General features: G+C 50.9%; 3 protein-coding genes across 6 annotated transcripts in view; 1 reads left to right on the top strand and 2 right to left on the bottom strand.

The window, feature by feature from the left end:
• Unc45b (unc-45 myosin chaperone B) overlaps positions 1–3066 on the bottom strand; it is a 31518-nt gene extending 28452 nt beyond the window's left edge. For both annotated transcript variants that reach the window (XM_042693002.1, XM_042693010.1), the window contains exons 1-3: positions 2899–3066; positions 2023–2059; positions 784–959 (exon numbers count right to left, since the gene is read on the bottom strand). In XM_042693002.1, coding sequence (XP_042548936.1) covers positions 784–959; positions 2023–2059; positions 2899–3066 — 381 coding nt within the window. The remainder of the gene's footprint in view (positions 1–783; positions 960–2022; positions 2060–2898) is intronic.
• A 3026-nt stretch (positions 3067–6092) lies between these two features.
• On the top strand, positions 6093–15487 carry Nle1 (notchless homolog 1). Of its 3 annotated transcripts, none has more exons than XM_042694077.1 (13): positions 6093–6121; positions 6247–6396; positions 8247–8467; positions 9058–9137; positions 9948–10024; positions 10133–10230; positions 10523–10715; positions 11607–11742; positions 11880–11926; positions 12738–12940; positions 14358–14517; positions 14607–14677; positions 15147–15487. In XM_042694077.1, exons 1-13 carry the CDS (start codon positions 6113–6115, stop codon positions 15157–15159), a joined length of 1458 nt encoding a protein of 485 aa, XP_042550011.1. In that variant the 5' UTR covers positions 6093–6112; the 3' UTR covers positions 15160–15487. The 3 variants fall into 3 exon arrangements, with proteins under 3 accessions (XP_042550011.1, XP_042550020.1, XP_042550024.1); XM_042694086.1 differs by having other exon boundaries at positions 6101–6121; positions 6250–6396; XM_042694090.1 differs by lacking the exons at positions 6093–6121; positions 6247–6396; positions 8247–8467; ... (1 more) ...; positions 9948–10024; positions 10133–10230 and having other exon boundaries at positions 10643–10729.
• Positions 15488–16658: 1171 nt separating this feature from the next.
• Positions 16659–21906, bottom strand: Fndc8 (fibronectin type III domain containing 8). The gene is made up of 4 exons (XM_042692297.1): positions 21698–21906; positions 18962–19331; positions 17234–17470; positions 16659–16811 (listed from the first exon to the last, which is right to left on the bottom strand). Exons 1-4 carry the CDS (start codon positions 21904–21906, stop codon positions 16659–16661), a joined length of 969 nt encoding a protein of 322 aa, XP_042548231.1.

Below are 21906 nucleotides of genomic sequence, written 5' to 3'. Positions count from 1 at the left end.
CTGTGCTGGTGGCTCACACCTCTAATCCTAGCTACATAAAAGACAGATCCAGAGTGAGGAAAGGGATGACTTATGTTACTGTAACCCTTTTGTATACCACCTTTATAATTACAATTTTTTTTTTTTTTTGTCGGTTGTGGGGCTTGAACTCTGGGCCTGGGCGCTGTCCCTCAGCTCTTCAGCTCAAGGCAAGCGCTCTACCACTTGAGCTACAGTGCCACTTCTGGTTTTCTGGTGGTTTATTGGAGATAGGAGTCTCACGGTCTCTCCTGCCCGGGCTGGCTTTGAACTGCGATCCTCAGATCTCAGCCTCCTGAGTAGCTAGGATTACAGGCGTGAGCCACCAGCGCCCAGCTAATTACAATTTTTTTAAAAGACTGAGATCCAACTATAGCTATTCAAAGACAGAAAAGCGTGTGTGACTTCATCTCTAAAATATCCACTAAAAAGCAAGGCTGGAGATGTAGCTCTAGACTTAGCCATGAGTAAGCGAACTGAATGAGGGCTTGAGGCTCTGAGTTCAAATTCCAGTACCACCTCTCCCCCTCTTCCCAAACAATGTTCTAGTCCTGGATTGCTTCCTCAGATGGCATCACACAGCACCTTTCTCGATCTCTCCCAGGTGGGTGCATCTGCCCAGTTACTCCATGGAGCCTGCCTGTACCATTTGCTGTCTCCGGCTCAGAGTGTAGGGGTGGGGCTGTCCTGATGTCCCCTTCTCCAGATCATCCCTCCTGGGAAGGGGCCAGGAGCAGCTGAGGTCTGTGAAATAGTCCAGTTTACCTTCTCCTGGATGCTGGTGTTGAGTCTCCTCAATGTTTCCTGGAAGTTTGGGTTTCGAGGTTCGAGGGTAGCACAGCGCTGCACATCCTTGAAGGCCTGATCCAACTTCCCCAAGTGCTCAAGCGCCTGGCACCTCCGGTATAGAGCCTTGATATCTGCCGAGTCCATATCAATGGCTGCAGAGGAGAGGCAGGCAGGTCCTCAGGGGCCCAGGCTGCAGATCACCACTCCCACTGCCCTGACTCAGAATCCTGTCTTCCCTGAAGATGGTCTACACACACAGACCTTCTGGCCACACTATCCCTTTGTTGGAGAGACTTACTGTCTCTCAGATTGAAAGAGTCTGAGTGATCTGACTGGGTGTGGCAGCACGTGCCTGTAATCCTAACTACTCAAGAGGTAAAGGAAGGAGGACTGCAAATTCATAGCCAGCCCTGGAATAAGTGTGAAGACTCTATCTCAAAAACAAAGTATGAACAAAAGGGCTGGGGTTGTGGATCCTCAAGTGGTAGAGCGCTTTCCTGGCATTGTGAGAGGTGCTGGGTTCGTTTCCTAATACTGGAAAAAAAAGGGGGGGGGGCTAAGGGCTAATCCAATTCCCCCTTGCACAACACCAGTGACAGGAAGCACCCTCCTTTTCAAGACAGACAATAGATTAATCAGAAAACCTTTTCCCCTTCTTGCTGGAACGCTGGTGGCTCATGCCTATAATCCTAGCTACTCAGGAGCTGAGGTCTGAGGATCCCAATTCAAAGTCCCAGACTGGGGCAGACAAATCCTCCAAGACTCTTATCTCCAAGTAGCCAGTAAAAAGCTAGAAATGGAGGTGTGCCTCAAGTGATAAAACACCAGCCTTGAGCAAAAAAAAAAAGCCAAGTGAGAGTGCAAAGCCCTGAGTTCAAGCTCCAGTGCACACTTGTGTGTCCTTTTATCATATCCCCACCCAGAAATTAAATCCAATCCTTCCTCCTTTTGAAGGCCTTCAAGGCATTGGAGGCCACTGTCCATCCACCTGAAAGTTGCCTTCCCTGGGCAAAATATTGCTGCTTTCCAGCACTACTCTCCCCAGAAGCCTCCAGTCCCTTCCCCAGCTGTTTCCTGCCCTTCCTAGCCCACTCCAAACCAGCACTGTGTCTCCAAAGTATGGTAACCAGCTCAAAAACTCCTGCACAGACATGCTGGGACTGGTGTAGGGGCAGGTATGAGTGTGTGTGTGGTATGTAGGCAGCAGGCACTCACCTCTGGAGGCATCGGAAGCTGCCTGGACATAGCTCTCCTGAGAAAAGAGAGAGGAGAAAGAGGGCTTGATTAACAGGGACTCAGTGCAGAGACAACCAGAGGGAGGGGGGGGGGGGATGCTTAACCAGGCAGCAGCTGCGGGCTATTAGAGGCCCAGGATGCAAAGAATGGATAGGCTTCGGCTTAAGGGAAAGCCAGGTTTGAATTCTGGCTCTGCTAGAACTCTGAGAGAGTTCAGGCGAGTGAATCAAGCCCTCAGAGCCTTGGATTTCCTGGTGCAATTAGGAGCTCACAGTAGTGGCTAGGGTTTTTATTTGTTTATTTTGTTTTGTGCTGGTCCTGGAGCTTGAACTCAAGGCCTGGGCTCTGTCCCTTAGCTTTTTTGTTCAAGGCTGGCATTCTACCACTTGAGCCATAGCTCCACTTCTGGCTTTGCTGATTTCTTTGGAGATAAGAGTCTCACAGACTTTCTTTCGTAGGCTGGCTTCTAATATTGATCCTTAGGTTTCAGCCTCTTGAGTAGCTAGGATTACCAGCCTGAGCCACAGGTGTCTAGCTATGAAAAAAGCTGGCTTTTTAAACCTGCGGCTCTGGAGATGAGAGGTTCCCTGAGCCACAGTCAGGATAGCAACAGGGCTGCTGAGCCTGTGGCAGTAATTAAGATGTCACCAAATAACATGTGAACAGCCTCTACGCTGGGCTGACTCTGAGCTGGATGAATTTCTGTATCTCCAGAGAAGTGGGGTCAGGTGGTAGGAGACACCTCTCCAACCCAAGGGGCTCAGGGTTAATGGCTGGGACCAGGGACTGCTACCACAGCCCTGCCTCCATCCCCAACAATCCCCTACCCTCTGGGACTGCCACCTGGCCTCATACCGTCTTCAAGCCACAGGCCGCCCGGTTCCGGTAGAGAGTGGCCAGCAGGGTCTTGTCCTTGGTCAGCTTCAGGGCCTGACTGTAGCTTTTGGTGGCTGCCTTGTAGTCCTGACGCTGGAAATGCCGGTTGCCCTCCTCCTTCAGCTTTGCTGCCTCTGCCTCTGCCATCTGTGGGGACAGAGCAGCCCTGTCTCACCAGTCCTGGCTCCAGACTCAGGGCAGGACTCCAGGCCTCCACCACCAGGATGGAGGATGGGGATTCTCTGGGATGAGATCCACCTCTAGCACCCCCAAACCCATTGACCCTGAAGGACATTTTCACATCTGCCCAGAGCTCTGCTCCAGTGAGAGGTGTCAGAGTTCACATGTCTCTCTTTCCATCCCTCCCAGCCGGGGTAGGTGAAACCACCACACTAAAGGCCCACGGTCTCACAAAGGCCTGGAAGTCCACAGGCCTCCTCCCTGCCCCGCCTCCCTGCAGCTGCCAGCTCACTGTCTCTGTGAGGCCTCCTCCTCTTCCTGGTGCTACTTCTGAGTTCTGGGATCCACCTCGGCCAGTGGCCTCCGTCTGCCTCTCCCAGCCCCTATCCAAGAGACTTTATCACCCCAGCCAGTGGCTCCATACCATATTTGGCCACTGGGGCAGGTGGCCCTGGAGTCTGTCATTGATACCTAGGGCCCTCCCCCTCCCAGGACTGGACAGTCATGACCACGTGCAGGTGTTGTCTAGCCTCCGCCTCTTGAGCACCCTGCTCAGGGACAATCCTGAGGATTCATACCCCTAAAGACAGAGAAAGATCCAGAAAGGACGGGAACTTTTCCTGGGTACAGCTATAATGCCCCTTTTATACACACACACACACACATACACACACACACACACACACACACACACACACACACACACACACACTGTCCTAGATAAACAACCTCCCCCTCCTCCTGTCCCTGCTATTTTGGGAGCAGAGTGACAGCTGAGGGGCTGATAGACTTGGACACAGAGCAGCTGCCCAGCTCCCCAACCAACTGGAGTCTTCTAGAAATGCCTTTCTGGAGGGAGGGGGAGGACAAGGCGGAGGAAAATGCTTCCCCTCGTCTGCTTAGACTTGTTCCCTTGCATCCTACTGTTCTGGAATTTCCTTGTTGAACATGTTCTTGCTTTTCAGAAAGACAACTGACTTGCCAATTCTGTCCACTGTGAATAGGTTACTGTTTGGGTATGCATGCTCTCTCCTGTCCCTTCCTCTTGGTGGCTGGGGACTATATTCAGCCCACCTCCTCCATCAGATTGGGAACTCTCTGAGGGTAGGCTGTGTTTCTCCCCCATCAGACTCCCATAGACAAGGCCTAGGTCAGGTCCAAGGATGGTAACCTTCCATGTCACCAAAAACCTTGTGGGACAAGAAGAGACTCGTATCAGGACAAGAACTATGCATTCCACAGAAGGGTCTTCTGTGATGTGTCTTTGCCGCTAAAGGATCCCAAGGTGACCTTACAAGGCTACTTCACTACTCAGAACTCATGCCCTTAAGCTGCACTGGTGGTACATGCCTGTAATCCTAGCTACTCAGGAGGCTAAGATCTGAGGCTCATGGTTCAAAGCCAGCCCAGGCAGAAAAGTCTGTGAGACTCTTATCTCCAATTAACCCCCAGAAAACCAGAAGTGATGCTATGGCTCAAAATGGTAGAGTGCTGGCTTTGAGCAAAAAGAGCTCAGGGACAGTGCCCAGACCCTGAGTTCAAGCCCCATGACTGCCAAAAGCAGGAAAAGGAGGAGGAGGAGGAGGAGGAGGAGGAGGAGGAGGAGGAGGAGGAGGAGGAGGAGGAGGAGGAGGAGGAGGAGGAGGAGGAGAAAAAGAAGAACTTGTGCCCTTCAGTATCTCCAAGTTCTAGCCTCTGCCCTAGAGGTCCAGGACAACTCAGGCAGCTCCATACTCTTCTGGAGAAAAGAGTCTCCTGAGGGAATGAATGAATGTGATGCATAAATTAGTACTTTGATGCCAAATATACCATATGTATATACACATACATATACATATATAGATATGACACTAAAGAAGAAATATAGGGGCACTGGGAAGGTGGCTCAGTGGTAGAGTGCTTGCTTTGCATGCATGAGGTCCTGGATTCGACTCCTCAGCACCACATAAGCAGAAAAAGCTGGAAGTGGCACTTTGGCTCAAGTGGGAGAGCGCTAGCCTTGAGCTGAAGAGTTCAGGCCCCATGACTGACAAAAAGAAGAAGAAGAAAGAAGCAGTAGCAGCAGTAGAGGATGATCACCCACTTTTGATTGTGCTCCTAGCTCTGCGATCTTGGCAGGTTCTACTTTCCAGCTGAACATAAAGTCCAGCCCTAACACACGGATTTTTCTTGTTTAGTTCTTGGTTGGAGGGGAGGGGAATTGAGATGGAGATCTCCTTATGTTTTCCAGGTTGGGTTTGCATTACTTGCCTCAGCCTCCTGAGTACCTGGGACAACAAGTGTGCCCAGTCTAACAAGTGCTTGGTAAATGGGCAGATAAATGGATAGACAGAACCCCTGCCCTGGTCCCACATGTTGTGATGCTAGCATGAATAATAAGGCAAAAGATCATAAAGGAAAGGTGATTAATGAATATTTATGGCTAGATCTCAAGAAACAGAAGCTTCCTTTTAGACTACTGGAGCTGCCATGGGAGAATGCCATGGGCTGGAGGATTAGACCACTGATATGTTTTCACATCTCTGGAGCTGAGAAATCCGAGGTCTTGGTGCCACCAAGGTTTGTTTCTGGCGAGGACTCTGCTCTGCTCGCAGGCAGGCACCGCAGTTCTCATGGCCTCTTCCCTAGGTGTGTCCACAGCAAGGGTAGAGGTGAGGAAATAGTGATGTCGAAAGATACTCAGAGTAGCCAGTCCCTGGTGGCTCACGCCTGTAATCCTAGCTACTCAGGAAGCTGAGATCTGAGGATCGCGGTTCAAAGCCAGCCCAGGCAGGAAAGTCCGCGAGACTTTTATCTCCAATTAACTACAACAAGCGGCCTAACTCCCAGAAGAGGGACAGAAGGCCTCCGGGTAGGCCACGTGACTGACAGCGGAGCCACCTGACGGCTGCGGGCGGGACGCGGCCGGATTCTCCTCCCAGCGCCAGCGGGCGCTGTGAGCGGCGGCGACATTCCGCAGCCCTGGCAGGCGACGCTCCGTCCGGCCCTTCGTGTCCACGTGGGGGAAGGCAGCATGGCGGCGGTGGGTGTGCTGGGGCGCCGGCTGTGGGGCGCCGGGAGGGGCTCCCCAAGCGGGAATCGAGGCTGGGAGTTGGGCGGGGTGGGAGTTGGGGGCTGACTGACGACCACTCTCGCTCGATCGCGCAGGAGGAGGCGGCGGTGGAGGTGCGCGACGTGCAGCGGCTGCTCGTGCAGTTCCAGGATGAGGGCGGGCAGCTGCTGGGCTCCCCGTTCGACGTGCCGGTGGACATCACCCCCGATCGGCTGCAGCTCGTGTGCAACGCGCTGCTGGCGCAGGTGAGCGGCGCGCGGGACGGGCCTGGGGGGGCGCGTGCGGGGCTGGGGGCTGAGGGCCCCGCGGCTCTCCGCACCGAGCTCCGGCCCACCCGGCGCGCAGCCCGGGGCAGCCCCGCAGGACGGAGCAGGTGAGTCGACGCCTCGCACCTGCGGAGGGGCGGCGTCGGGACCGTCCACCCTCGGCTGAGCGGGGCGGGGGAGGGGGCGGTGTTCCCCTGATTGTCCCCGGGTGACCCTCGGTGAGGGTGGGGAGACGTTAATTTCCCGCGCCCATGCTGGACAGCGTGGCCTAGAGAGATTCAGTGATTCGCAGGTTGTTGGCTCTGTCCGGGCTCGGGGGGCGGGGGGGAGGGTGGGGAGAGGGAATGTTTAGATTTGGGAGTGGAACCCTCAGTCGTGTCAGACTCCTGACGTAGGCTGTTAAGCTTTAATTAAAGCGAAAACGGGCTGCCCTCTGGCGGGTTTAAAGGAGTGTCTGGGGTCCAGGGGTGTGTGAGCTGCTGAGGAGGCCGAGATCCGGAGGAAGGGCGTTAAAGCCAGCTGGGGCAGAAGCGTCTATTGGACTTGATCTCCAGGATAGCCAGCAAAAAGGCAGGGCTGGAGGAGAGGCTCAAAAGTGATAGAGCTACCAACTGGCAAGAGAAAGGCCTAGAATCTTTTTTAAAGTTTTTGTGCCAGTACTGGGGCTTTTCAGAGGCCTTATCAAGCCCTTGCTTGACCCTTTCTGCTCAAGGATGGCGCCCTACTACTTGAGCCACCCCCTCTACTTTCAGCTTTTTGCTAGCTACTTGGAAATAAGAGTCTCTCGGATTTGTCTGCCCAGGCTTTGACTGGCTTCTAACTACAATCATCAGACCTCAGCTTTCTGAGCAGCTAGAATTACAGGCATGAGCCACACCAACAGGGTAAACTATGTATTTTTTGTGTGTCCACACATGCACATGCTGGATAAGGCTCTACCACTTAAGCCACAGCCCCACTTCTGGGTTTTGCTAGTTAACTGGAGATAAAGAGTCTCGTCTCACAGATTTTTCCTGATCTGACTGACTTAAACAGTGATCCACAAATATGAGCCTCTTTAGTAGCTAATATTAAAGCCAGGAGCCACTAGCACCCAGCTAGACTCTGTATTTTAAACCAGCTGTTTGGATGTTACTTACCCACATGGTGTTTAGTGTGGTTGCTTGGGAAAGGCTGAATTTGGACTCTAATCCTGTACTAGAGTTGTTTTGTTTTGTTTTGTTGATAATAGAGCTTGAACTCAGGGCCTGGACGCTGTCCAGCTCTTTCTCTCAAGGCTAGCTCTCTACCACTTTGAGCCACAGTGCCACTTTGGGTTTTCTGCTGGTTAATTGGAGATAGAGTTGCATGGAGTTTGCTGCCTAGTCTAGCTTCGAACTGCAATTCTCAAATCTCAGCCTCCTGAGTAGGCAGGATTACAGGTGTGAGCACTGGTGCCCAGCTCTTAGAATTCTTTTTAAAGAACACCAAGCCCTTGAATTAGTCATTGGCAACAGGACATGGAAATTCCAACAATAGTAGCTTTAAGTCTGTTATTTTAATCTATCAAGTAGGAATATTAATGTCTACTTCCCAGGATTGTGATACGTAGATAAAGGATTTCAAAATGTAGTATGAGTGCCCTGAGATGGTTATTCAAGGATTAAAAAGTAGAGAATAATGGGATATCCTATATAGGGTGGCTGAAAAGTGGGTAGTCTCAACACACACACACCCACACACATACACACACACACACACTGGATTGGTGAGTTCAGTGGGGCGGGCCTAGGCAGACAGACCCCTGTATATGCTTCATGGGAAAACTGCCCTTTACCATTGTCCTTCAGGAGGATCCTCTGCCCCTGGCTTTCTATGTCCATGATGCTGAGATCATCTCCTCGCTGGAGAAGACACTGGAGGAGTCCCAGGCAGTGGAGACAGAGAAGATTCTTGACATCATCTATCAGCCCCAAGCTGTCTTCAGGGTCCGGGCTGTGACCCGCTGCACCAGTTCCTTGGAGGGTCACAGCGAGGCAGTCATTTCAGTGGCCTTCAGCCCCACTGGAAAGTAAGGAAAGCTTCAAGTTTGAGGATGGGATGTGTAAGTGCAACCTCTGACTGGGGTAAAGAGAATTATGATTGATGGGGACTTCAACTGCCTATCACAGACTTGAGCTCTGTGTTCAAGTTGCAAGTGAAGACTTCCCTATTGTGATTTGTTCTCCAAAAGCTGAGGATAGCTGCCTGGGAAGAGCCCTCCCTAGTCTTGATTTCAGGAGATTTGAGCTGCAGGCTCAGCTCTACCCCTTCCAAGCTGGGTGAATGGGATGAGCCTCTTCATCTTTGTGAGTTTGTTATTCCAATGTGAAACTGGGATTTAATTCTTCTCGCAGTCCTTTGAGGGTGTGAAAAGTTCCAAAAGCTGGCTATTGGGTTGGAGTAGAGAGTTTACCTAGCATGCCCAAGGCCCTGGGCGCAACGCCCAGGACCAGGGAAAGAAGAAAGAAAGTTATAGCTGTAGCTATTCTTGTCAGGGAGGGAAGGAAGCAGGCAGGCAAGCCCCTGAAATTTTTCTCCCAGGTAGCTTCTTCTCAAGTTGATGTCCCTCTCTGGCCACAGACCTCTATGGCACTGAAGCTGCCTCTCTCTCTTCCCCAGGTACCTGGCCAGTGGCTCTGGAGACACCACTGTGCGCTTCTGGGATCTCAGCACAGAGACACCACATTTCACTTGCAAGGGTCAGTTGTGCATTTAGCCATTTGGGGCTTATGGGACGGGGTGGGAGGGTGTCTAAACACAATAGTGGGTGGCTAATTTACCAGTTCTTTAGTTCCTGAGGAGGCCTAGAACTGAATCCAACCCCTTGATGTCCAGTTCACAGTTGCCTGTGCCCAGGTAGAGACCAGACTCTTGAGCCCACCTAGCCATGTACAAATAAGCAGAAATTGGGCCAGAGAGTCTATAGGAGTTGTAGGAAGGGGCTAACCAACTGGTAGCTGGGACAATCTGGTGTAAAGTCAATATCTGCCACTGGGGTTTCTTGACTTTAGCACATATCAGAATCCTCTTGGGAACTTGATGGCCTTGTCCTACTCCCCCACCCCCACCCCCAGAGCTTTCCCTTCAGTACATCTGGGAATTCTCATTTTCAACTAGTTTCAAGTGATTCTGCCAGTCTCTAGACCACTGGGCGAATCTTTGTGTGCCATGGACTAGCCAGATGAGCTTTTGTGAGCAAGGCATACTCTGTCTAAGCTTCAGTTTTGCAGCTGGAAAATGAGAATCTTTTTTGCTTTGCTCCCTACCTTAGTGCTATTGGGAGAATTACAAGGGATAGTGTTTATGGAAAACCTCTTTGTCCCCAATTTCACCTAAGGGAATACTAGAAAGTAGCAGTATTATCTGTGCAGTGAGAGTTGTGGCTCTAGGACTAGGTGTGTTGTCCCTAGGTCTGGAAAGCCTTGCCTCCCCATGTTGTTCATTGAGGAGGATCTGCAGTGTGGCGTGTATTGCTAGATGCTCTAAATGCTCCTCTTCTGTTTTCTTAGGACACAGACATTGGGTGCTTAGCATATCCTGGTCCCCAGATGGCAAGAAGCTGGCTTCGGGCTGCAAGAATGGCCAGGTATGTGGTATCAAGATAACTAGGCAGTGACTTGGGGCTCCTTCCCTGGCTTGGGACCTTTGGTAGGACGGGATGGAGATGATTACTTAGTGAGCTTCTGTCCTTCAGATTCTCCTGTGGGACCCAAGCACAGGACAGCAAGTGGGCAGGACCCTCGCCGGCCACAGCAAGTGGGTCACAGGCCTGAGCTGGGAACCCCTCCATGTGTAAGTAGCACCAAGGTGGGGCGAATGAACCAGGAGCAAAGCTGTCTGCTTCTCTTTGTGACATGGAGATGTTATCTGGGGGGTTTGAGATATGGGTATCTGATGCCAATAATGATTTGGAGGGTCCAAGACACTGCCCTGCAGCTTCGGGGAGGCTGAATGTCTCAGGGCCTGGGACCCATCTTGGGCCATGATGCCAACAAGAGATTGCCACTGGCCTCTGAATTAGAAATAGGAGACAATAGGCAGGCAGGCAGGCCAGAAATGAGCTTTTTGTCTGGTTTCTCACCAGGAATCCGGAATGCCGCTATGTGGCCAGCAGCTCCAAGGATGGCAGTGTGCGGGTCTGGGACACAACTGCAGGCCGCTGTGAACGCATCCTCACCGGGCACACCCAGTCAGTTACTTGCCTCCGGTGGGGAGGAGATGGGCTTCTATACTCTGCCTCCCAGGACCGCACCATTAAAGTCTGGAGGGCCCATGACGTAAGAGCAAGGAGGTGCAGAATCTCAATGTCACACGTGCTGGGGCAAACTTTGTGCCCTCAGCAAGTCCAGTGTTTCCTGAATGTGTATTGGACATTTGGTCAGAGGGGTGCTGTGTAATGGGTGTGCATCGTGCTCACCTTTGCCTGACCGCATACAATCTGCTGTGCTTTTGTATCCAGGGCCAAGGCCCAGAGAGGCTGGTGTCTGCTTCAGATGGCCTCATCTTCTTCCTGTGTCCGCCACAGGACAAGAAGCCCCTCACACAGGGGTCCCATGCTTGGTACCACACTATGGGGACTGCGAGGTCCTACAGTCCAGCTTTGGAAAGCCCTGCTATAGGGAGCCTGTAGCAACCTACCATATCCCAAACCTGGCTGGCTGATACTGATAAACCTCTCTCCCATGAAATAAGCCAGTGCTTTCATTTCACAGAAGAAGAGAGGCTTGGACCCACAGGGGCAGTTTGATTAAGATCAAGTGAATGAGTGGCCCAGTAGAGTCCTGATTCTTGTCTCATGCCACCTTTCTTTTTTTTTGGGGGGGGGGTCCGGTCGTGGGGCCTGAACTCTGGGCCTGGGCGCTGTCCCTCAGCTCTTCAGCTCAAGGCCAGCGCTCTACCACTTGAGCCACAGTGCTTTTTTCTTTATGTGGTGCTGAGGAATCGAACCCAGGGCCTCATGCATGCAAGGCAAGCGCTCTACCACTGAGCCACCTTCCCAGCCCCCTCATGCCACCTTTCTTGTGGAGAGTGGAGTGTATATATGTCTTCCATCTCCCATTATCCTGGATGTGTGTGTATGTCTGTGTGTGTGTGTGTGTGTGTGTGTCTGTCTGTCTGTCTGTCTGTCTGTCTGTCTGTCTGTGCCTGACCTTCTCCCTCTATCCTAGGGTGTGCTGTGCCGGACACTTCAAGGCCATGGTCACTGGGTGAACACCATGGCACTCAGCACTGACTATGCCCTGCGCACAGGGGCCTTTGAACCTGCTGAGGCTACAATTAATGCCCAGGACCTTCAGGGCTCCTGTGAGTGAGTGGGAGGAGGGGAAGGGCTTCCTGGGAAGGAGCCAGTTGTCCAGTTTAATGGGCATGGGCAGGCTTGCTGTTGGTGTTGGATTTCCTAGTCAGCCTTGTCCCTTCTCTCTTTTCTCCGCTGGACACAGTGCAGGAGCTGAAGAAGAGAGCCCTGAGCCGGTACAACCTGGTGCGGGTGAGTGTGCCCGCCACATGCACCCAGCTGTACTCTTTCTCGGCCTGTCACTGAGCCGCCACAGGCTGGCAGCCTCTGCCTTCTAGCCCCAGCTCAGTGCCAGTTCTAAAGTCTCCGCTTGCAGACCTCAAATCTCCACACCTAGGGCCCATTTACTTGGAGTATGTTTACATGTCACAGTTTATGTACTCCACGAACACATTCACATGGTCGTGTTTCAAAAATGACAAAAACGGCATTTTGGGAAATTTCTCTCTTGCAGTCATCCATTTCTTCTGGAAGTGTCCAGTGCTAGCAGTATCTTGTGCCTCTTGAAGGTACATGTATACATGGGTATATGTATGAGATATACATATAAATACACACACTGCCCAAGAAAGCACATTCCTCTTGAACACACTTTTATGTGTGTTTTTTTTTTTTTATGTCAGTCATGGGGGTTGAACTCTGGGCTTGGGTGCCGTCCCTCAGCTCTTCAGCTCAAGGCGAGCGCTCTACCACTTGAGCTACTTCCAGTTTTCTGGGTATTTTATTGGAGATAAGAGTCTCATGGACTTTTGTGCCCAGCCTGGTTTTGAACTGCGATCCTCAGATGTCAGCCTCCTGAGTAGCTAGGATTACAGGTGTGAGCCACCGGCGCCTGGCTTGCTTTATCTTTAAAGTATTTTCTTTTCATTTTGGCAGTGAGTTGCCTGCTGTCATGGGGGAGCTTGTGGCCATGCTAGGTCTCACTTCCCCTAATCATGGCCTCTGTCCCCGGTGTAATGGTCAGTGTCTGACCCCATCCAACACACTGTGCTTTCTTGCCCAGGGCCAAGGCCCAGAGAGGCTGGTGTCTGGCTCAGATGACTTCACCTTATTCCTGTGGTCCCCAGCAGAGGACAAGAAGCCCCTCGCACGGATGACAGGACATCAGGCCCTCATCAACCAGGTGCTGTTTTCTCCTGACTCCCGCATCGTGGCCAGTGCCTCCTTTGACAAGTCCATCAAGCTGTGGGATGGCAGGACGGGCAAGTAAGTTGAGGAGCGGGGGCCGTTTTGCTCTTAGCTGTGTACAGAGGAAGGAGCTTGGCAGTGCCGCTCACGGCCTTGCCACAGCCTGGCAAAAGGCCTGGGTTTCCCTATTTTCTACTTCCTCTTCAATATGCAGACCCCCCTACCTCAGCATTAAGTGGGGACTAAAAATGCTAATTTGTTTTCCATCAAGAGAGAAATGATGTTAAGGCTAATGGCAGAGGCAGGGATGGGGATGCAGAGGGCCTAAAGGTGATGAAGCGATAGGTGGATGCAGTTAGTGTGGTCCACACACCCGTGGTCTTGGCATGATGCCCTGGGAGCTGGAAAAAAGTGAGGAACCTTGGGCTCCAGTGCAGACCTGTGAGCCAGCTGAGAGGGTGCTACTCACTTAAGTCTGAGAAACTGCTGTAAGGGGGGCACAGTGTGCTCAGGGGCTCTTGGAGGGAGAGGTAAGACATACCTGCAGGAGAGAAAGGGAACAGGGAAAACTGATGTGCCACCATTGTGAACTTGCATGCCACAGCTCATTGAAATGGATAATAAAGATGCTGGCCACCAGTGACTCATGCCTATAATCCTAGCTTTTCAAAAGGCTGAGATCTGAGGATCATGGTTTAAAAGCAGGAAAGTCCCTGCGACCCACCTCCAGCAGCTAACCACTGCAGGTGTAGCTCAAGTGGTAGAAGGCTAGCCTTGAGCAAAAAAGCTCAGGAAGGGTCTGGGAAGATGGCTCAGTGGTAGAGTGCTTTCCTTACATGCATGAGGTCTTAGGTTTGATTCCTCAGCACCACATAAGCAGAAAAAGCTGGAAGTGGTGCTGTGGCTCAAGTGGTAGACCACTATCCTTGAGCTGAAGAGCTGAGGGACAGCGCCCAGGCCCAGAGTTCAGGCCACACGACCGAACCCCCCCCCCCCCCCAAAAAAAAAAAAAAATCAAAAAACAAAAAAACTCAGGGACAGCACCCAGGCCCAGAGTTCAAGCCCCAGGACTGGCACCAAAATAAAAAACAAAATAAACTAAGGAAACTACATCTCATAGACAACGCTGGCTAGTGCGCACAGCCCCAGCTAGGCCATACTGGTTTAAAAGTTCCGGATGGGCCTGACCCATCATTATACCATACCACATACCACCCAGTGGTAAGAAACTGCTGTGGGTGGACATCAGACAGATGTGCCAGACAGGTGGTTGTGATGGACTTAGGTACACAGAGTCATACAGATCTGGAAGCCTGGCAAGAGGCAACCTAGAAGCAACTCATATGGAGGAGTTTTATAGACTAGTTGTGAGCAGTCATGAATAAAATGGTCTGGGGCCAGGCAGTTCTTGCAGGCAGCCCACGTTGGAGCACAGGGGTAGGGGTAGGGGGTATGTGTGAAGGTCTGATATCCGTGGTCATCTTCCATGGCCCAGGTACCTGGCTTCCCTACGTGGCCATGTGGGTGCTGTGTACCAGATCGCTTGGTCAGCCGACAGCCGGCTACTGGTCAGTGGCAGCAGTGACAGCACCCTGAAGGTGTGGGACGTGAAGGCCCAGAAGCTGGCCACAGACCTGCCTGGCCATGCGGATGAGGTATGGCTGCCCAGGGAGCAGAGGGAGCTGGGATTGTGCCTGGCCCTTCTGCCCTCACCACTCCACTCCTTTCCCATCCTCTTGTTTAGGTATATGCCGTGGACTGGAGTCCTGATGGCCAGAGAGTGGCAAGTGGTGGGAAGGACAAGTGTCTCCGGATGTGAGTGGGGTGGCAGATGGGGTGCTTGACCCTCCTGTCTTTACTTCATTCGGGACTTAACAGCACTGTGCTCTTTCCCCATGGTGTGTGACGCCATGTTCTCACTGGGCAAGCCAAGGCCTGCAGAAATTGGGGTGGGGGGGACCCTGGTGGCACTTGGGGTGCTCTCTAACACAGTACAGTTCTCAGTAGAGTACTGAACTATGGAGTCCTGGGACCTGCACTTTGGCTCAGGTTCTGCAGTCACAGAACCTAGTTAATGTGTCTCTTAGGAATTACTAAACCTTTGTAGATAGGAGGCGAGCAAACACACAGCCAAAGCACTGCTTGCTCCTGCTTGGCAGTGGGCATCCCTGGGGCTGTCCTAGGGGAACTCCCATCTGAGGCAGGCTACAAGTATATAGCTATTTGCATGGCCAGAAGTCAGAGAGCCTCAGATCCCCATTCTGATTCCCTTTCTTCCCTGCAGATGGCGGAGATGAAGAGTCCCACGGTTCTCCAACCCCCACTTGTACTCACTCCATCCCTGCCAGAAAATGATGGCTGGTGCCAGTGCCCATGGCTTCCTGACAGACCGCAGCAGTGTCCTACCCAGAGGACCCCTGCCTGTGGTGTGGAGGTGCTAAAAGTTATTGCTGAACTCGGCCCCATGGGCACTGCTCTGTTCCTGGTGGTGCTGGCAGTGGTAGGGAGGCCAGGCCCCATGTGCAGCCTCCGCTGCTGCCCCTGCCTCCTCTTCCAAGTGTCAGCTCGGTTCAGGCTCAGTCAGATCCAGGCTCTATGACCAAATAAATAACTTATTTTTATGTGTTCAGATTGTAATTCCTTATAGAACCTAGGCCCCTCTCTTGCATTGCATGACAGGAAATTGCCCTTCCCTCTTGCCCCTGGATCTGTAGAGAGGCCAGTGACAAATGTTGGCACCGGCCACATGGACCTGTTGATAACAATGAGGATTCTATATAGCCAGAGTTCCACCAGCCCATCCACCTCTCAGGGTGTCTCCTGCTGGACCCCAAGTACTGTGCTCTCGGGCCAGAGAGGAAGGCCTTGGCTGTCCTGGAGGACTTGTACAGGACAGCAGAGGTACAGGTAGCCCTGTGAAGTGTATTACAGGGTAGTAAAAGTAATCCCCAGCGGGACCTCCTGAGGTTTTGACCAAGACTATATCTCCATGCTCCCTCTACATTCCTGCTCATCCCCACACACAGTATGCCTGCTCAGGGTAGGCACTGCATCATTGGAACAGTGGCCAGTATCTGGTCCTTTTCTACTGTTCCATCCCAGCTATGCTTTTGCAATTCTGTCCATCACCTTACTTGGCTGGATGTTCCCATTGTCCTAGAAACTGCACTGGTCTCTAGGTGACTACGCCCTACTTTGGATGAGCCACCTGAGCTGGTGGTGCTGAAATGACTGCCTGGGTCCTTATGGATATAGCCAGACCCTGCCCGGGTCCAGCACTGACCATTCCTGGCTGTCCAGTTACTGTGGACACTCGTGAAGAGTAACAGTCTTCGCACATAAACAGGTGAGAAATGGGACCCTCCCATTGCTACCCTGGCTCCTAGCCCCTTATTCATTTGTACTTGGCTGAATCTAAGAAGTGGATGTTGCTAGCCCAGCTGAGGTTGACCTCAGCATGAAACAGAACTAAGAGGTGTTGGACTACCTGCAGTTCTTTAATGAGGGACCTGGACCCAGCCCAGGTCTGGGGGAAGAGGAAGCCTAGCAGCTGTGGGCAGTGGCTGAGCCTGGCCTGGCCTGAGATGTCTTTCAGGGAGTGAGACTCCCATCTATCTAGCTTTGGCCCCAGCCCAGGAGTGAGAATCCCAGATCCCTGCCTCCAGGCCATGCCCTGGGCTGACAGGGTAATCAGTGGTTCTCTGGCATGGTGCTAGTGGTACATCTCATGATTTTGGTCCCTGAGGGCCCTGGGCCAAGGCTGATGGCAAGATGATGGGTGTCCTGGGCCTTCCCCTTAGTAAGGAAATAGGTATTCCAGATCCTCCAGCCTTCGCATGTCCTCCAGCCCAATGGACACTGTTCTTCGCTGAGGTTCCTTGCGCTGCACGGTGATCTGGATGGGGTTCCACTCAGGGAAGCTGTTGAAGTCAGTGGCCACAGTTGCAAACTGAAGTGAGACAAGAAAAGTCCTCAGGACCCCTTCCTACCCTGTGTCTGCCTCTCTTCACCATCTGTCTCCTTTTTGTCTGCAAAGTGGCATCTTGGCCTTATCCTACATAGCACCTGGCAGGAAATAGATCCAAAGAGGCATGACACAAACCCCAGCTGTGTCCAGGACTGCCACCCCCACCTGGCAGTTCCTGGACATTGAGTAAAAGAGTTCAGACCAGGAGCTTTGTAGTGTGAATATTGTCAAGCTTCTTGGTGGGCCCCAGGTGTGTCTTAATTCTTAAATCTCCAGGTTGTAGCATAGTTAATGCCTGTTGGCCCTGACAAAGGAAGGCTACCAGGGACATGGGTGTGTGTGTGTGTGGGGGGGGGGGGTTCCCTGGGTCAGATCTCTCCCTGACACCTGCCTCCCCAGCTCACCTTGTAGGGCTTGCACCACTTCCCCACCCCAGCTGTGTTGGCTGCACGGACAGTGAGGCAGTAACTCGTATTAGGCTTCAGCTCCATCAGCTTGACCGTGGTACCCAAGATCTTGTTGAAGATCCATGGACGGTTCTTGCCCTTGGAGGATGACTCTTCTTTTTTCTTGGTCATCTCCTGTAACAGGACCTGGTAGAAACTGACCTGCTGTTTGCCCAAGGAATAGGTCCAGGAAATCTAGGGGAAGAGAGAGCCGGAGGCTTCCTCAGACCTGGCCTGTCCTGACCAGAGTCACAATGCCCCTCCCATGCCCATCCCATCTGGAGCTCAGGCATGTTTGAAAGAAGGCACACTGTGTGCAGACATCTGCCCTGAAGGTCCAAGTTCCAAACCCCAAGCTCTTCTATCCACAATAGTGGTTGCCCAGGCTGCCTAAGCACCTTGGAGTTTTCACAATACTGCTCAGAGTTCCTGAGCCCACTGTCTTCTATCTGAACTCCCATTTCCAGTTTCTCCTTCCTCTAAATCAACCTTCCTCCTTTCCTTCCTTCCTTCCTTCTTCCATCCCCCTTCCCTCCCTCCTTTCCTTTCCATCACTGACACTTGAGCCCAGGGCCTTTTTTTCCACAAGGCTGGTGCTCTTATACTTGAGCTACACCTCCTGTTCCAGCTTTTTGATAGTTAATCAGAAATACAAGTCTCAGATTTGTCTGCCTGGGTTAGTTTCAAACCTTGACCCTCAGATCTCAGCCTACTGAGTAACTAGGATTATAGATGGGAGCCACTGGGGCCTGAGTGGGAATTTAAATCTCTAATGAGTTGGCATTTGACAGATACTGAGGCTGTCCATCTGGAGACCACAGTTGTGTGGCCTATCCAACAATGGAGTGTCTAGAGTTACTTTCCTAAACTGCAAGTCATATTACCTCTACCAGGCCTGGGGATGTAGCTCAGTGATAGGCCCTTGTCTAGCTGGTGCTCTGAAGCCCTGGGTTCCATCCCTGCACTAGGGAAAAAAAAGCAAAACAACTATGTCTATTGACATAGATGGCCTCTTGACACACAATGCTGTGTTCAAAGATGTACCTTACTGCTTATGGAAAAGCCCAATGTTGGAAGGCCACCGGGAAATAACTCCATACTAACTTCTTCCCTGTCCTGCCTTCCGTCCTCCAGGACAGTGCTCCTGAACATGTGGGTCCCCAAAGTACCACTTCAGTATCACCCAGGAACTTGTTGACACTGCATATTCCCAGGCTACCTCCAGACCCTTTAGGGAGGAGGCCCAGGAAGGTAGATTTCAATCTGTAAGAACACAGTAGGCAGTGTGAGAAAGTCCATCTTGTGCCCTTCCAGTGGTAAGCCTTTCCTGGGTCAGCCATCCATGGAATTTTCCTCTATCTCTAAATGTTTAGATCCTACCTCTGGATCCCAGCTCAAAGTTACTAAAAAGCCTCCATGCTCATTCCTGAAGCTAGAACTAATCTTTCCTTTCCCTCTGATACCCTAACGAATCTCCCCTATCTGAATCTCCCTCATGGACCTGGAAAGCTCTGAGCCCCTTTCTGTCTGGCACTGGAGTTCTCTACAGGCATGCCCTCCCTCGCTCCCTTCCTAAACCATGACCTTGAGATCGGACTGCAGGGCTAGCATCTTCACACTCCCCACTCAGCTCGCCGCTGACACAGCTTTGGCCAGATGCACACCAGCGGCGGCAGGGAAACGCACCACAGCTGTAGAGTCGCTGACGGTATGCTCACAGATGAAAGGGGCCTCTGGCACGTCCAGGACCACAGAGGATTCAGAGCGTGTTGAGGATGTGTCTGAGTCCAGCGCAGGGTTGTCAAGGTCCAGCAGACCCTTGGTGGCCATTTGGGACTTGGATGAGCTGGGGCAGAGAGCCAGTTCTCCTTTATCTGTGTTCTTGATCATCGTGGTAAAACTGAGCTTGTTCAGCTCACCCTCCAGCATCCCTGCGAAGAAGCTGCTGTTGGGTTGTGTCACGGCCAATTTGATGGGATTCAACAAGGTGGATGAGATGGGGGACACGCTGGTGTCGTCGGAGCTGCACTCAGAATCCTCCAATGGCATTGTCTTCCTGGATCAGGAGGGAGAGGGTGGTGGGATGAGCTGAAGGCTGCTGCCCAAACCCATCCAACCTGAGTACTGTACTCCAACCTCACCTGGGGTCTGCCTCATCCAAACCTATCCAGGTCAGTTGCAGACTGCAATCCTTTTACCTACACCTTCTGTGTAACTGCAGATGGGTACCACCACATCCCCTTGTTGGTTGAGATGGGAATCTTGTTAACTTTTTTTGTCCAGGCTGGCCTAGAACCTCCTAATCTTGGCCTTCTAAGATTATAGGCATGTGTGTACCATCGTACTTGGCTGAGAAAGGGGCATTTTTCCCTCCAGTCCCCTCATCTTGAACTCTTGGCCTAGGTGCTGAGCCTTTTTGGGCTTAAGGCTAGCACTCTACAGTTGAGCCACAGTGCCACTTCCAGTTTTTGAGTAGTTTATTGGAGACAAGAGTCTCACAGAGACTGTTCTACCTGGGCCAGCTTCAAACCACAGTCCTCAGTTCTCAGCCTCCTGAGTAGATAGGATTATAGGCTTGAGCCACTGGCGCCCATCAGAAGCTGCATTTTTAATAAGATCTTTAGATGGACTTTACCATTTAATGTTTAATGTAATTTATGTTTGCACTTTAATAACACATAACAATACACAGCATGTAAATTGAATTGTAGATTATATAAAATATATGTAAATATATGATTTAATATATAATTATATATATAATTTAATTGTCTAGGTTATATACAATGTTTATCAGATGAATGCTCAAAACTTTTTTATTCCAGTTTGTTTTTTTTGTAACTATGAAACATTTTAGATCTATACACCAAGAGTAATATATTAAGCTTCCATTTACTGCTCCTGCTGCTTCAGAAATAAAACCCACTTAGCATAGCTTGACCCCTCTGGACATTTCTCTTCTTTGCCACAACAAACATCCTCCCTTCAGAGGTAATAGAGTGTTTTAAAATTTTCTATTCATCATTCACTGTGTTTCTTTTTATGTCTGTTACATATGTATGTTAAGCCTAGACAAGATCTATTGTTTTGTGTGGCTTCAGACAATCCATAAATAAAAGGTATTATCCAGTACATCTCCATCTGCGGCTTGCTTCTTGTCTCTCATTGTTGTTCTGATTCATCTATATTGACATATCTAGCACTAGTTCTGTCAGGGTTTCACCATTTTAACTACTTTATATTTTTCCTTTGCATGAATTTGCTGTTGCAAAGAAAAAAATGCACACAATTTCCCACTATTTAAACATTTTACACAGATGAGGCGCATCAATACAATTCTTTTTTAAAAAAATAAAAACTTGATGCAAAGGAAGAAATGCTTAGTCCAAGGCCAGTTGCTATATGCTTACATCCACACACAACTGAAATGTCTCAGAGGACTAAGTACTGGTGGCTCACATCTATAATACCATTTACTCAGGAGGCTGAAATCTGAGGATGTTAGTTTGCAGCCAGATTGGGCAGAAAAGACCTCAAGCCTCAATCTCAATTGTGTTAAATTGTATCTCTGAGGGGCTGGGAAGGTGGCTCAGTGGTAGAACACTTGCCTTGCATGCTTGAGGCCCTGGGTTCCATCCCTCAGCACCACATAAGCAAAAAGCCGGAAGGGGCGCTGTGGCTCAAGTGGTAGAGCGCTAGCCTTGAGCTGAAGAGCTGAGGGACAGCGCCCAGGCCCAGAGTTCAGGCCCCACGACCGGACCCAAAAAACAAACAAAATTGTATCTCTGAGATACAGATTGCTCATGTTTTGTCTCACATGTGGAAGTTAGTTCTAAAACACAAACCTATATGACATATACAGGGCTGTATGCATATACAAACAAACTGACTGAAAGACAGTATACTTAGAGGAGAAGTTCAAGGGTATAACTCATTTGAATACCAGGAAGCTGAAACATTCTGAGGGGAGGACAAGGGAGAGATGGACACAGGAATGTAGGGAAGAAGGGAGATCAAATGCAGTCGTTATATTCAATGTACGCTATGTAAAAACACTGAACTATGTAACTGAGGGTTGGGATGGGGGAGCAGGGGGACAACAATGAAAGGGTGATATTGATCAATAAGCATTGTACTACTCATAACCTGAGGTCTGCAATTGAAACCCTTTATACAACTACCTAACAAAGATAATTTAAAAAAGAAACTCTCTCCCTAATTCCCTAAGGTCTCCTGATATTGGCAGCCTACGTGGTCTAAGAACTGATTTGGGAGTACACCACAGGTCCAACCTGCACACCTGTTCCTCCCGAGAGTACAGAGGGTAGTCTAAGACCCTCTTCCAAGCCTTTCTCCCTAGCCCCAACCCCTTGGCTCCAGCCTTAGAAAGGAGGGAGGGACTACACTTTATTTGTATCTTACTCGAAATTGATGTTATCTTGCTCCAATAAGTTAACCAAACTGCCTCTTGAGGAAAGCGGGAGTCCTTTGGTAGCGACGGTCCGTTTCATGAACTTGGGATTTGGAAAGGGTTTTGGCAGTTGTTCTAGTGCATTTACGACATTGAGGGTTTCCTTCTTCGTTATGGCCTCCTCCCCATCCCCCACTTTATAGAGCGCCTCGGATGCCAT

The sequence above is a fragment of the Dipodomys spectabilis genome, unplaced genomic scaffold, assembly GCF_019054845.1.
Source record: "Dipodomys spectabilis isolate Male_0828 unplaced genomic scaffold, ASM1905484v1 ptg000004l, whole genome shotgun sequence".
NCBI classification, from domain to species: domain Eukaryota; kingdom Metazoa; phylum Chordata; class Mammalia; order Rodentia; family Heteromyidae; genus Dipodomys; species Dipodomys spectabilis.
Note: the sequence above shows the minus strand (reverse complement) of the source record. Positions and strands in the feature narration are given on the sequence as shown.

Bases quoted from the DNA above. Each gene is read 5' to 3' on its own strand.
- Nle1 (XM_042694077.1), top strand. The intron at 11,927-12,737 runs GTGAGTGTGCCC...TTTCTTGCCCAG, and splicing joins GCCGGTACAACCTGGTGCGG to GGCCAAGGCCCAGAGAGGCT. The intron at 12,941-14,357 runs GTAAGTTGAGGA...TCCATGGCCCAG, and splicing joins TGGGATGGCAGGACGGGCAA to GTACCTGGCTTCCCTACGTG.
- Fndc8 (XM_042692297.1), bottom strand. From the start codon at position 21,906: ATGGCATCCGAGGCGCTCTATAAAGTGGGGGATGGGGAGGAGGCCATA. The intron at 19,332-21,697 runs GTAAGATACAAA...CTCCTGATCCAG, and splicing joins CAAGATAACATCAATTTCGA to GAAGACAATGCCATTGGAGG. The intron at 16,812-17,233 runs GTGAGCTGGGGA...GTCTCACTTCAG, and splicing joins AGTGGTGCAAGCCCTACAAG to TTTGCAACTGTGGCCACTGA.